The sequence below is a fragment of the Hypomesus nipponensis genome, chromosome 11, assembly GCF_054491055.1.
Source record: "Hypomesus nipponensis isolate SF chromosome 11, ASM5449105v1, whole genome shotgun sequence".
In the NCBI taxonomy this organism is placed as follows: Eukaryota; Metazoa; Chordata; class Actinopteri; order Osmeriformes; family Osmeridae; genus Hypomesus; species Hypomesus nipponensis.
Window position 1 is genome coordinate 11,301,843 of NC_140371.1, and position 14,412 is coordinate 11,316,254.

Consider the following 14,412-nt stretch of genomic DNA (forward strand, 5'->3'; position numbering starts at 1 on the left):
CTGTACTGTGTAAGTCGCTAAGTGTAAGTCGCTCTGGATAAGAGCGCCTGCTAAATGACTAAATGTAAATGAAAGAATACTTGTCCTAATTTCTATACACTGAACCTGTGTGCAACTAGCATGGGGACTTGATTAATCAGTGGCCATGATGGATCTGGCCACTCTCCCAACAGATTTCCCTCCGACCAGAATTTGGTAGGACCAATCACAACTGTTTATCTGATCACTTATTCTTTGAAGCAACTTGGTCTTATAACTATACTAGCAGTGTTTCCACCTCCCCTATGTGCTGGGAGGTCCACCTAGTTTCTTTGCTGCCAACTCCTTAAAATATTTTGTTTGTCATTTTATTGATGTAATTAATATCACTTTTCAGAGTATTGTTGGTCTCCTGGTGGCTTTCTTAATGTTAATGGATGATGTCCGAAACTTGTAGGTGGTTGTAACAGTAACGATGTTGATCTACTAAGCCTATAAGCTTATTAAAATTAGCTGTAGGTTATGAATCACACTCTTCTTGCTGAGCAACTTCCAGTCTTTTTTCACTGCAGACGTAATTGAATCTCACCGCCACACAACTTACAAGCTAAACACCACAGAATACTAATCATCAGAGGTAGCCTACCCATCTGGAGAACATTTTCAATACTCAATTACACTTGTTATTTGGGAACAAGCTACAAGCATCAGGCAGTGATACATACTCAGCGCCCCATCAGCACCGACCAACCGCCGTAGCCCTACAACAAAATAACTTTATCTCCCTTAAATGCATAAACCCTCCCCCTTGCTTCCAAACTATCAGCCACAACAGGCAAACCGGAAGATGAGGAACGAGTGCAACTTTCGCTCGTTCTCTCTCGCTTCGTATGTTTTGTTGTGTTTGTCGAGTTCGCGGCAGGCTTGCTCATTAAAGGCAACACATTTGATGTATTGTGAATGAGTAGGCCTACGAAACAATGTAGCTGTAGCTTTAATGTGAGCTCCCCCCTTTGCCTTGATGGACGCGCAAACCACCCAAACGTCGCAGTGTTCGACAAGTTAAATGTTCGCTTTAGGCGGAAAAAGCTTTGTATCAACTCCAACTCTTGGCGAAGATGTATAGCTACGCAACATTAGCCTTCCATTCTTTCAAAAAATAGAAGCTGTGTCTATCTTTTACTCGCTTGGGTACCACAGGGCAACTTAAAACCATTGCGAGGACCAGAAAAACGACTTTATGTAGCTGTTGAGAAAGACTTGCTTTGTGCCGTCCAAGAGCCATTCTGGCCTGTGTCGTTGCAAGACATGAACAATTCGGCAATCGCATGTTCGCTTCAAAGCCGATATCAGAACACACGTTTTCGTTCTGGAAGATCCTCTCACGTAGACGTTACCCATCTGATAAGCCATAGTACTAAACCCTGCGTCTATTAGCCTACTTCACTGTTAGACACAACGAGACATGAATGGCATCCAAATCCAAGGCTCGCCTGGCTGCATTGCCACGTTCTGAGATATGCGCTTATTGGGTTTTGTCGTTTGGCTCCCATCTGTACTCTTTTTATGAACTGCACAGATTCTCTAAAGGTAAATGGGTTCAATGTATTTCAATGAATAGGCCAAGCGAGTCTTTGCAGAGTCTGAATAGTCTGTTATTTCTGCCACTTTAAAGTATATTTTTGTTATGCCTTAACCTTTTTGACCATCCTCAAATCCAAAGAACGTAGAATAGCCTACTCGTGCTGCCCTAACTTGCTTTCTAATTGTAGGCGCAATTGGAGTTGCATGTAATCTGTTAACATCATCACACTTGTCTTAGAAAGGTAGGCCTAATAAAGAGTCTAAATGATGCTAAACAAATGACGACACTGTATACCATCTTATTCCAGAGCATGAAGCTGGACTGGAGAGAGAGTTCCAACTTCAGACTTCAGACTTTCTTGGGGGTTTTAAAAAGGTGATTAGGCTATATTTTCGGTCATTAAACTCACATTCCGGAGAATGAGTTATCTTTTGGTTAATACTCTCTTGGTGTTCCTTGTAATTATTGTAACAATTATACTTCAACTGAAGTACAATATAGTGAAATTCAATTTGTATATTTTTTAGGACCCAAATGACTTTGAATGGAGCTTCTGGAGCAACTGGGCCAAGAAGTCTTTGCTGTACACTTTGTTTGGGCATGCGGTGGTCTCCAAATTGTCCTCCATCTTGGTTCCCAAGGTAAAAATAACAAATGTTAAACATAATGAGGTGAACATGACTGTGCTGTGATGGATCTTACAAAGTATGACTTGGATGGCACAACAACTTTTATTGGCTGGAGTAGGTGAATAATTAAACAGTGTGTGCAACTTGATTGATCCATAGCTGTTTTTTTTTAGAGGTGGTCATCACTTTTGTAAGTCAGAGGACCCAAGTACCAACCCCGGTGTAGGCAAGATCAGGAGGAACCAACACTGACGAGTGACGCAACTATGCCTTTGACATATGCACATACATGTTCTTTATGCTGTTCTCCAGCTCAAGGTGGCGGTGGTCTCAGGGTATGGCGTCCTGGTAGCCTGTGGCACTCTTGGTATTAAAGGTGTGGCTGTGATAATGGTCCATCTAGGCCTGTCATTGGGTGTGGCCCAGCTCTGCAGACCCAGTATGTCCTGGTGCTGTGCCCTGCTCCTGCTCTCCACCCTCCACATTCCCCCTCTACAGGAGCTCAAGGTGAGTCCCACAACTTCCAGAACATTCCACATATAACTCCACAGTGTACAGCAAAGTGCTACAAAGGATCTAATTCATTACAATGTTTAATGAATGGGACTCCATGACATGAAAACAAGAGCGATGCCAGTCATGCCTTAATGCGTGTAGCGTCTCTAAGTAACCATGTTGTTTTCTCCCACAGAGAAGCTGGTATGAGACAGAGGAGGAGTATTACCTCTTACTCTTCAGCGTTGCCGTTTGTGGTCTCCGCTTCATCAGTTTCAACCTCGAGCACTGCTGGCGCCCACTAGAGGCTGGAGGACTAGTGCAGATCTATTGGTTGACTGCTTACTCCTTCTACCACCCTCTGTTCTACAATGGACCCATCGTCACCTTCAAAGACTTCGTCGAACAGGTTAAGGGGTTCATCCAATGAGTTGTACGTGTTTAATAAAAGCACAGGGCAGTTTGAACTAAGGATAGGAACCACAAGTGGGTGGTCAAACGCTTGTCTGTTTGTGGCAAGAGCTCAATATGGAAATAATACACTTCAGTATTTAGCATGTCTTCATTATTCATTTCTGCTCTGTCTACATGTGTAACTGGAGAAAATACAGTGCATTGTTCTGCACAGTCTGCACCAGTGTCGGTCCTAGCACATTTGGTGCCCTAGGCAAGGTTTACCTTCCAAAGTCACTGTTATATAAAGATATTTCTCACCATCCCCATATTGTAGATGCAGAGACCAGCTGAGAAGAATGGTGATAAAAAGACTCTCCTCCCATTACTGGTCAAAGCAGGAAGGATAGTTGTGTGGTGGCTGACAGCAGAGTACATGATCCACTTAATGTACATGCACTCAATTCAGACCAATGAAACTTACCTGGAAATCCTTCCCCCTTGGGCCTTAGGTAAGAATGTTTACTGCCGGCCTACATCCTTTTTCCTCTGTTCATCTTTTTGAATGAAGCAAGACAAATACACAGGTAACTGGTGACTGTCCCCTCTCACTCTTTTTCCCTCTGTCTCTCACCTTATCACTTTTTCCTGTAGGTGGACTGGCTCTAGCCCTCGTCCAGTTCTTCTATGTGAAATATTTGGTTTTATTTGGCTTGCCATCATTACTGGCTACACTGGACAACTTGGTCCCACCAAAACTTCCTCGCTGTGTCAGCATCATGTACAGTTTTACAGGGATGTGGAGGTGGGTTTGAAACACACACAAACACACGCATACTAATATATTAGAGCAGTCCAATCCATGAGTATTATAAGACCTAATAAGATTAAATTATTTTAGAACAAGACCAAACAAGTTTGTCACGTTTCAAATGCTTTATCAAGTTCATGCTGAAGAGGGCAGTATGAACTTAGTTGCTGGACCTAAATGCTGAACTAAAGCGTTTGTGAATGCCCTTTATACATTGGAATCACATCCCAATTTGAAAGCATGTTTGAAATGTTGAAAAGGATGTATTTAATATGTGAAAAGGCATCATAAAAGTCAACATTATGATTTGTTTATACTTTATTCTTTAGAACATTCCAGAATGAAATTCTGATAATATCAAACCCTGCTGGCTGATCTGGGTTAGCTCTAAAGGAATTCCGTAATATTAATTTCACAATGTTACTTTGGTTGTGACGTCTAAGGAATGCCGTCTTTGATAACATGACTGTTTAAGTTGTGAAGCATTCAAATGTAACATATGTAAAATGATCTGTGGCTGTTAATGCTTGAATTGTGTGTCCATTGTGTACACTGAATCATTGATTGAATCTAACCCTCCCTCAGTTACTCTGCATTGCACCCACCTTTGTTATTCCGCTGGGTATCCCCATGGCGCTAAAATGGGATTGCCTATCTTGTGATGCAGTCCACATATCTTAGTGCAGTCATTCTATAGAGCAGTGCACACACACACACACACACACACAAAACACATAATTAGTTATCCTTTTTCTATATATTTTTTTAACTTACTGGAGAAATGGAGAAAGTCTATCTTTAGTCAGCTCATATCCTCAGCCCAAGTGCCCAAGTTTTCATCTGGCGAAAGCACATCAAAAAATACTTTAAAGCACATTGCTCATTAAAGTAATATTATTGATAGTGATAGGTTATGTTACAGTTTACCTTTGTCAACGGTAGCCCAGTCTATTTGCATCGAGATATAAGGCAGCCTGTTGGTAAAAACAAAACAAACTTCTTCACCAAATGCTATCAGATAGTGTAAATGAATCAATGTGCATACAGTGGTTGCTATAAAAATGCAAACCAGCTGCCTTGCATTTCAAAATACCTAATGCCAATTCAAAATATTTTGGTGGCTTCGATGGGATTTCTACAATATCTGTGTGTATTTCAACTATCATCTCTATTTTTCATACAAATGTTTCTTTTTTTTTTCAGGCATTTTGATGAAGGGCTGTATCTGTGGCTGATCAGGTAAGAGTGGTACATCAATATCAAGTTAAACACTATAAGTTACTCAACCTGAAATACAACTGTACATTTGAGTTTATGCAGCTGTAGTAACATCACTGTTGAAGCATATTGAGCAACAATAACATGAATATGTCCATGCCATATGGGGTAAAATGGTTTTAATTTGCTAAAAGGTGGTCGGTTATTGGTAACCCTTGTTTCGATATTACACTTGTTCTCACATTGCATTAATATGAAGTACTTTCACTTTTTTGGCTGTTGAAATGTTTCTTTGTGTGGATTTAATGAGTGCTCCCTGTAGGATATCATTAGTTGTTGTATGGGACTGGAGAACTCAACACAAAGTGAGCTGTCTACTCAACAGCCTCACATTTCCATAAAGGACATTTTATTAAAGATGTAAAGTGGATTGGAAAAATGGAGGCAAGAGCACAAAGGGAATTTTATTTAGCACTATTCATTCTCTCTCTTCCACCTGGCATTTTGCCCAGTATGGTGTGGATCCATTTGATCAGTCACATGGGTGGGAATTGGAAGTAGGATGGGAGGAGGGGGTGTCTGTCTGAGTTTGTACATGTAGGGGTGCAAGGAATATGCATGATCCTGGGATTCAATTTTATTTGTATCTTGTCATTTCTACACGAACAGTGATTTGATGTTCGATTGTTTTATTAAAGGGGAGTGGGATAGAGGAAATGACTGTCTGATTTGTCTAATTACCAAGAATATACATTTTAGCCTGCTGTGCCATCAGCAATTTAAACCTGTGGACTCAAGTATTCTTTTTAGCTTTTGTCTTTGGACATGTTCCTGCCTGAGGCATTACAGATTCCATCTTTGTTGCACTACCAGAAACAGAACATGCATGTATTCATTATCATGAGATGCATCACATCATTTCATTGCAGGTGGACAGCTTGTAGAAGGGATATTTTTTGTTGTTAAATATGCACATAAATAATAGGTGCTATTTACTTTAAATAACAATCATATTTTTTCTATCCCCCTTTGACAATGAACACAAAGCTGAATGTGTTATTTTGGTCTTTACACAATGTGCTAAGAGTATATTTTACAAACGGATGTTCCAGAAGAGCAGCATTTAGTAGTTGGCCTGCTAACTTTGTTACAGGGATTACTGTTCACTCAACCATATGCTGAGAGCATTCATTTTGAGCATTTACGAGCAAATTATAGTAGCAATGTTAGAAAAACTGACCAGCTATTGGAAGAATCTAGTTTTTGCTTAACATTTTCTTAAGTATTTTTTAAAATTCATCTTAAGAAAGATGTATCCCCAACCATTCACATATGAGCTCCATGCTGAATTTGGTCTTTCAGGTATTTTTAAATGTGAGCTTTGTTCTGACACCTACTGTGCAAAGTGTTTCTGATTAAAGTTGAATGTGTGACAATGATGCTGCTAATGTAAAATGAAATGCATAATACCCTCTGTGTCCTCTCTAAAGTGGATCTGAAGTGATGCTAATGCAGTTTTAAATCCTCTTAGACGGTCTGAAGCGTTCCCTTTCCAAAGTGTGTGTAGGTGTTCCACACGCTCCTGAAGATGACTCAGGTCCGCCATTTCATGTCTCTTCAGGCTCTTACTAGGCACCCCTGTCACTTTCCCTCCACTTACACTATGTGTTAGTGTGGGCAATACGCATCAACTCATCAACACTGCTGAGTCGAGGGTCTCAACCCACCTGCAATTATAAAGAGGGTTCTTAAAGAATTAGTGGAAAGGATTCTGTGAGCTTTTGTTTCAGTGAGATCCAAGACATCAAATGCAAATGGCAGCAGTGCCTACAGGGTCCTTCAGATGATTGGGATAGGAGGGTCTGGTGATGGAGAAACAGATAACTAGTATATACTTTACAACAACATCACTGCACATCCACACCTGGCTAAATAGTGGGATGTTTACTGTGACTGTCTGAGACAAACACTGAACTAACAATGCGCTTAAGTTATAATAAACACCATTATGTAACTTATATTCAAATGATTTGCTTGCCTAAAATACACCTTCTGTCATCTTTCCTGTGGTTCATCTTACAATTCTTTGTTTAATAACTTCATGCCATGGGTGAGTGGCACTTAGTTACTCATAACACCACAGAGACGGACACAGCTCGGAAGAAACCTTATTATTTGTAGGCTCGTGTAGATTACTACTTACAAGCTGGGAGTTTACATTTCAGTTGTGCTTTGAAATGGTTTCCAATTGAAATGGTGTCAAACGATTATTGGAACTGTTTTCATACATTGCCCTGCTGAAGGAATGTACAAGGAATGCCTAACAAATAAACTACTCAATGACAAGTTAATAGAACGGTAAAGAAAAGTAAAATAAGACTAGCATTTGCAAACAGATGTAGTTTACAGTCTAAAGCTTTGGGGCTCTATAGGAAAGTATACATCTACACAACACTGACAGTTCAAGCCATGTGAATATTCTGTCTAAAGACCTGAGAAATCCCAAATATACGGACTGCAGACACTGCTTACCCTGGACTACAGTCTGCTTGGTAATCCAATTTAGCTGTAACCCGTTTCAGATATGTCTATGTTCCTTTGGGAGGATCTCACCACGGCCCTCTGTGGAAGGTTCTGTCCACTGGTCTGGCCTTTGGCTTCGTCTGTCTCTGGCATGGGGGACATGACTACCTGCAGTACTGGGCCCTGATGAACTGGGCCGGGGTTCTGGTGGAGAACGGACTGAGGACCCTCCTAACCTCACCCTTCATCCTGCCCTCCATTGTAAGAAGGATTGCCATGCATCATGTTAACTTCAAATCAGGTGGTGGGATGCTCAGTCACAAACACTGTCTCTCTCTCCTTCAGGAACGTGGCCTATCGCCCCCAATGAGAAGACGGTGCGCGGCCTTTCTCTTCGCCATCTCCACCGCCATGCTCATCTTGTCAAACCTCGTCTTTCTCGGAGGGATACACGTCGGCAGGATCTTCTGGAAAAGGGTCATCATACAAGGTGAGCCCGTCTCCCAGTGGACAAACCGGGGATGCAAATGGAACTATTGGCATGTGGTTTAACTTTCAGCATCTGTACATTTCATTTGTATGTGTGATAATAATGTAGTTTTTTAGGTTATGCCTAGCCATGCTCTACTGCTGATTTCCCCCGATACTCATTTATGAGTAAATCCAAAGGTTATCTGTCTTAATTTATTATACTTGTCAGTGTTTAGTTTATCCTCCAGTGTTTATTTGCCTACAGCAATTGCATTTTGCTTTATCTGTGTTAAGAAAAAGCTGTGGTTTACAAAGAAAAGTGTGGGCTAAAGTATTGGGAATTGTTGCTGTAGAGGCTACAAGTGGACAAAGAATTGTATTGCAAAGTTATTCAAATCTCATAATAATAGACAAGTTTAAATAACATGCAGGATATGCATAGGAAAATAAAGCATGACATTCATTTACAATTGGTGATATAGACAGGTCATGAAAGGTGGGAGTCTTAACGGGATGGTGTTGTCCCATAAGACATGATCGGTATCTCCTTAGTCTCCTCTCTCTGTCTCTCTCTCTGTCTCTCTCTCTGTCTCTCTCTCTGTCTGTCTGTCTGTCTGTCTGTCTGTCTGTCTGTCTGTCTGTCTGTCTGTCTGTCTGTCTGTCTGTCTGTCTGTCTGTCTGTCAGTGTCTCTCGCCTGTGCAGTAAGAGATGCTCTCTCTGCTGCTGGGACGGAGTGTGGTTGGCAGGGCAGTGCTGGAGTGCAGGGAATGCTGTGGTGGCTGGTGACATTTTGTCAAACAGTTCGGGGAGACATCTGTAACAGTGCTGTGCCAGCACTTGTATGTCCCTCGGGACTCGTTTCTTCTGCTCAATTAGTGCCCAAAGCAATGACTCCAGTCCCTCCCGTTATAGGGCATCTCTCTCTCTCTCTGCCTCTTCTTCCTCTGTCTCCCTCAACCAGCCGCCCCACATTCATTTAGGACATCAATATTTTTGAGTGATGAATTGACCGGAGACAGATTGGAGTGGAGAATGGGATCTGAAATCAAGCTGCTACGTCCAGAGATCAATGCCTTCCTCCCCAAAGTGCTGAGTCGAATGCAAGGTTTTATAAGGTTTATCCCCCATTGAAACTTGCTCAATGTTACGTACTTTTTTTATGGACTGTTTATCTCCAGACACACTCTGCCCTGCTGAGTCATTTGGGGAAAGAAATATATCAACCGTGTTACAGCCCACCAGATTACCCATCCTGTGTTTCTCAACAGGCCTTAGCCAATCAGGCCCTTGACAACACAAGGCCTTCAAGCCTCGACAACTGTAAGAGCCAAAATGTGTTGTCATGACATCATAAGATAATTGCTAGATTTTTTTGTGTGAAAATGGTGGACAATTTAAAGGTTTTTGATGATTGCTTTTAAATCATTCAGTGGACTCATTTAATGGTGCTAAAATGTACCTACATTACCTTGGCCACAACTGAAGAATGGTGCTACCTACTCCCAAAACTGTTATTCCTCGATTAGATGAAATTTTTTTATGACTGCTCCCGTTACAATTAATTTGATTATAAATCCAAACTGGAACATGTTTTAGTTCGCTAGAGGTGCTTCATTGATTGCAACCGTGATTTAGGTGCTTGCCTCTGGCAACTAAAACTTGGAGAAATATGTTTTTCTCCAAGGCTCCATTACTTGGATATTGTAATTCAAATGACTGATTTTTGTTCTCCACCATTCACTCTTTTATTCAATTTTAAACAAAACACCAAAGGACTAGTAAGGGATATTGATTGTTTGAATTTATTATTTCTGAGACGTGATACCCCTGCTTAAATGATCTGATGTTGATAACTGTACTAAGAGGATGTCTGTTATGTAGTAATGCCCGCCTACTGATAATTATGCCGACAATCACAGTCAAGAAGAAGAATGCCAGCGTCTCTATTAAAATTGGCTTGGATCTCAACCTCTGGATTTAGAGCAGTCACATGAAAGCAAACAGTGCTACCAGCCTTGTCCTATTAAAGCAGATAGATTTGCTTCCTCTTTTCTCTACACGTCCACCGCCTATTCTATCCTTCGCTGTTAGTTGGCTGATAAACCTTTTTCATTATCTTTATGACAGTAGTCAGACCTGTGCACACTTAGTTCTTGAAACAAGCCAGTTTGCTTTGACATGAAAGTTGTCTTACTGATGTTGGCTTGCCATGTTATAAAATGAATGAATACAATATCCATTTATTTAGTCCATTAGAGAAGATTAAAATCTAAAATAAGATTTGGGGGCCAGAAACGATCAAAATAGATGGTGTGACTGATCTACTAGATGGCTTGATTTATAAATAGTTTGTTTGTTCCAGTTAAAATATGTACCATATTGTTTGTTGCCTGTAGAATTTCAGATGCAAAATTGTATCCCTTCCAGGAGTGCCCTTTTCACCCCATATGCTCTTTATAAAGACCTCTCTTTTCTAATCAGGAGACAAAGGCAACCCCGTTTGGCTAATTTCAGCGCTGGCTGATTAGATCCTGAATAATATGTAATTAAAGTCATCTCCAGACTAATCACAGTCCTAAAGCCCACTCGTGTGCCAAATGGTAACCTTGAATGTTTTTTTTGTAGTACCATTCTTGCATGTATTTAAAGCTAAGCTAGTAGTGGTTTAATGATAGAATAAAGAAAATATGATATTCAGTCATTTGGTCCTTCCAAGAACAAGAGTTCCGGGGACTTAGTTCTGATCCCGCTGGATTTAGTGCGTACAACCATGCACAAAACACATGCACACACACCTTTAAAGTAATCCTCCTCATCCCCACCACCACCACCCCCCTCCCATTATCTCTGCAGTTTACTGAGTGCATTCCTTGTCTCAGTGTGAGAACAATCAGGGCCATTACATTTATTGTCAATCGGATGATTTTTACTGTGTGTATAAAATCGAACAGTAGGCCACTTATTTGCATAAAAGAAAAGAACCAAAACATTTCAAGATGAGTCTGAAATATACTTTAGGTTATTATGAGAATAACAATGTTCCATACTGAGGGTGATAATGAAGTGTGTTGAGTTCCAGGAGATGGACTTTGGACGACTCAGCTTTGATCCAAAGACAGAATTAGTGTCTGCACATGTCGTATACTAGGCCAACAGTGTGAGAGGCCAATTTGCTCCTTCAGGAATTATTTTTTATTTCAACTAGGACTCTAATGAGATGGTTAACCAATGTAAAATATTATTTTTAATCCATTGGACATTCTTACCTTTGACGTAGTTGTCAGTGGACTATCCGAGAATAGACTGGTTACCACATTTATAACGCACTTCAAGTTGTTATCACTGTAGCATATAGTGACATAGGAAACTGCTGTGCAGTGAACTGGCAGTGCAGTTTAACAGCATAGGCTATTTCACAAGAACACGGTATGGGGAAAGGGGGTGGGGTCCAGTGGGCGGCTAAAGGGTTATGCTACAATATGTGCTTGTGCCCCCCTGCACACGTGCATGATGTACATAATAACTTATGCCTCTTAATCCTGGTATCAAGTTACTACATTGCTGCTCCTGTAATGTTGTTACAGGTTAATAGCTCTCATACCTTGTGTAATGACTAGAAAAGGACAATGACAGTTTTGAACACAGTCTGACTAGTGAGGCTCCTGTTTGTTGTCTTCTACCTCAGACAGAAGGTATCTCTGCAGCTGTGGGCTGTGTCAATTCCGAAATGCTAATGAGATTTTGAACAGGATGAAGAGCGTTGAAGTGCTGTGCATCTGCCATTGTGCTCTGTGGGCGCAGGTGTGCACTCCCTAAGTGTTGCACTGAGAGGTTGGAGGCAGGCCATGTGTGGAGGAGAAGGGCGAAAACTGGCAGCTCTTGTGAAAAAGTTGGGGCTTTGCACTTTGAAATCCAGAGACCGGGTTGTAATTTCTACTCTGTCAGCAGAAATGGTTTGGTACCACAGATGGCGTTAGGGAACCCAGAAATGTGCTAGTCTTAACAGGTTTTCTTCTTTGTCAGTCAAACTTTAACTGCAGTCATCCCAAAGGGGTCACTCACGGACCATTTCTTAAAGTTATTTAATTCCTTTCCTTTTTCAATTGCCTTTAAAAAATAAATATTTATTTCTCGGCTAATTCAAATCATGACTGATTTCCAGCTTCTAAAATGCACAGCAACCAGTTGAAATGTTAATGGTGAAGTGCAATTAATGGTAATAGGACGCTTCTCCGAGAAAACTATTTTGTACTGTAATACTGGACTGTATGATTGACTAGATAGGAACAAACTCGACTGGCACTATAGATATTTAGATTATACATTTGTAAACTACCACCCAGTTTGCACCTGGCTGGGGTAGAGTGTGGATAAATAGTGAATGTTTTTACTATGTATCAAAATAATGTATTGTAATAATGTTGTGCTTTTTTATAGTTGAATATATTTGATTACAAATGGTAAAAAGTGTGACAAAAGCAAGAGACATTCAGACAGGCAGGGAGACTTGACAGGTTCTTGATGCTGTGTTAAAATGGCAGGCCCAGTGAGGAGGAAGAGAGAGTAAAGGAACACATCAAACCTTTTAGTTTTGTTTGTACTTTTTACCAACACCCCTTCACACATACACCTAAATGTGTGATGTATAAATGGGAGGTGCAGTGTGCAGTCAAAGAAAATGTGTTCTTTTTTTGAGTCAAGGGCAGTGAGTCTCACGTTGAAAAACATGAGTCACTGACGATTTTTTTCGTAAACGTTGCAAATGGATCCCACGGCTCGCAACACCACTTCAAATATGTGTTTTTCGGTGCATCTCAACATGTTTCTGTTTCCCTAGGTTGGCCCACGATGGTGCCATCGATGCTGGCCTTCCTCTACTGCTTTGCACAGATTGGTCTAGAGTGGAAGAACAACTGCAGTCTTTAACACACTGGTTTTGATAGGAGGAGGAATCTTGTCTTGTGTCTAGGTGACCTACTGAGCATATAGATGGGACCAGACACAGTATTATTTAGTTAAGTGTTGGCAAGCTTCAATTAAGTAATTGTTTGTCAAATGTTCCTTAACATAACATGTAAGTTATTCAGTATTCAACTAGGAAGGTTTCCATGAATACACTTTTAATGTCTGTATCCGTAATACAATTTTTTATTCAGTTTGACAACTTCAAAATACATTTGAGGATAAACTGTCATTTGCTTTCAAATAGTTGAACTTCGAATCCCAAATACAACATGGAAACCTCAGTAGGAAACATGACTGATTTGCACTTTTTGGGTTTGAGTTAGAAATCTTGATTTCTGTGCATCACTACTTTTGTAATCAGATTAAATATTTTTAAATGCATTGTGACATTAAGAAAACAGAATGTAATCGTCATGGCATAATTATAAAAAAAGGTGTTTTTATGATTTTTACACAGTATATATAGATAGGTAAACATAATCTTTAATTGGCAGTTGTCAGTTGACAATAAATCATACATGAAAATAAAATGACATTTTGTAAATGGTTATAGCGTGAGTCATTTATATTCCATCTATCACATTTTTCTTCTATCTTTGAGCTACTAAAGCATTTATACTTTGCTTTTCTGTCACATAGTGTTTGAAATGGCTAGCTAAGGTGCATGTTCTTAATTGAGAAACCTCTTGGTTAGTACTAGCTGTGCAAATCCGTTATCTGTCTCTAAGGTAGCATCAGAACAGTGTCTCGAAATCAGATTAGTTTGAGATGTCAGAGAGGAATCCTGCTTAATTACAACAACACTGAAAGGACTTACATGTGTCTGTGATCAGCTCTGTACACAGCTCTGCCAAGAGAATACATCTGTGGCTTTACATCTTAAATAGCTTATGGTAAGACATGCAACCCTATTAGTGAAGGATTATCTGTACAGAAATAATTTCATCACAGGTAATGGCTTCAAGAGAAGCCCATCCTTCATTTGTCTACCCTGTTTGTCATCTGTTTTTTCATGTTTAATGATGTGTCAAATGCCCACTCAGTACTTAATCTTTGGCACTGACCCTGTGCACCACTGTCTATTATAAGCATTTTCTCCTTTAAATGGTAGCCCTTTTTCAATCTCTGGATCTGTCTTTTGTTTTATTTTTGTCATCTGGGAATACAGGATGTCATCACTCATTAAGGGGCCCACATTCAAAGATATCTGGCACAAGCATGTACTGACTTCATTTCATGAAAAGATGGCTGTTTAGACAATATGTTTCTGAATGTTAACACAACATAACTAACTCTGGCTATGATGGTCCCAATATGTTGCTGTATGTTTTTGTTGTGATTT

General features: G+C 40.2%; 1 protein-coding gene across 1 annotated transcript; it reads left to right on the top strand.

Moving 5' to 3' along the window:
• Positions 1-945: 945 nt before the first annotated feature.
• hhat (hedgehog acyltransferase) lies at positions 946-13,614 on the top strand. Its single transcript, XM_084667222.1, has 11 exons — positions 946-1,569; positions 1,872-1,939; positions 2,092-2,205; positions 2,506-2,700; positions 2,885-3,097; positions 3,419-3,593; positions 3,736-3,886; positions 5,096-5,131; positions 7,693-7,894; positions 7,979-8,123; positions 12,943-13,614. The coding sequence occupies exons 1-11, from the start codon at positions 1,449-1,451 to the stop codon at positions 13,029-13,031; spliced, it is 1,509 nt and encodes a 502-aa protein (XP_084523348.1). The 5' UTR covers positions 946-1,448; the 3' UTR covers positions 13,032-13,614.
• The last annotated feature ends 798 nt before the right edge of the window (positions 13,615-14,412 follow it).

What these genes read in the sequence shown, in the direction of transcription:
- hhat (XM_084667222.1), top strand. Translation starts at nt 1,449, where the DNA reads ATGGCATCCAAATCCAAGGCTCGCCTGGCTGCATTGCCACGTTCTGAG. An exon ending in TTCTTGGGGGTTTTAAAAAG is followed by an intron (nt 1,940 to 2,091) that starts GTGATTAGGCTA and finishes TATATTTTTTAG; the next exon opens with GACCCAAATGACTTTGAATG. An exon ending in CCCCTCTACAGGAGCTCAAG is followed by an intron (nt 2,701 to 2,884) that starts GTGAGTCCCACA and finishes TTTCTCCCACAG; the next exon opens with AGAAGCTGGTATGAGACAGA.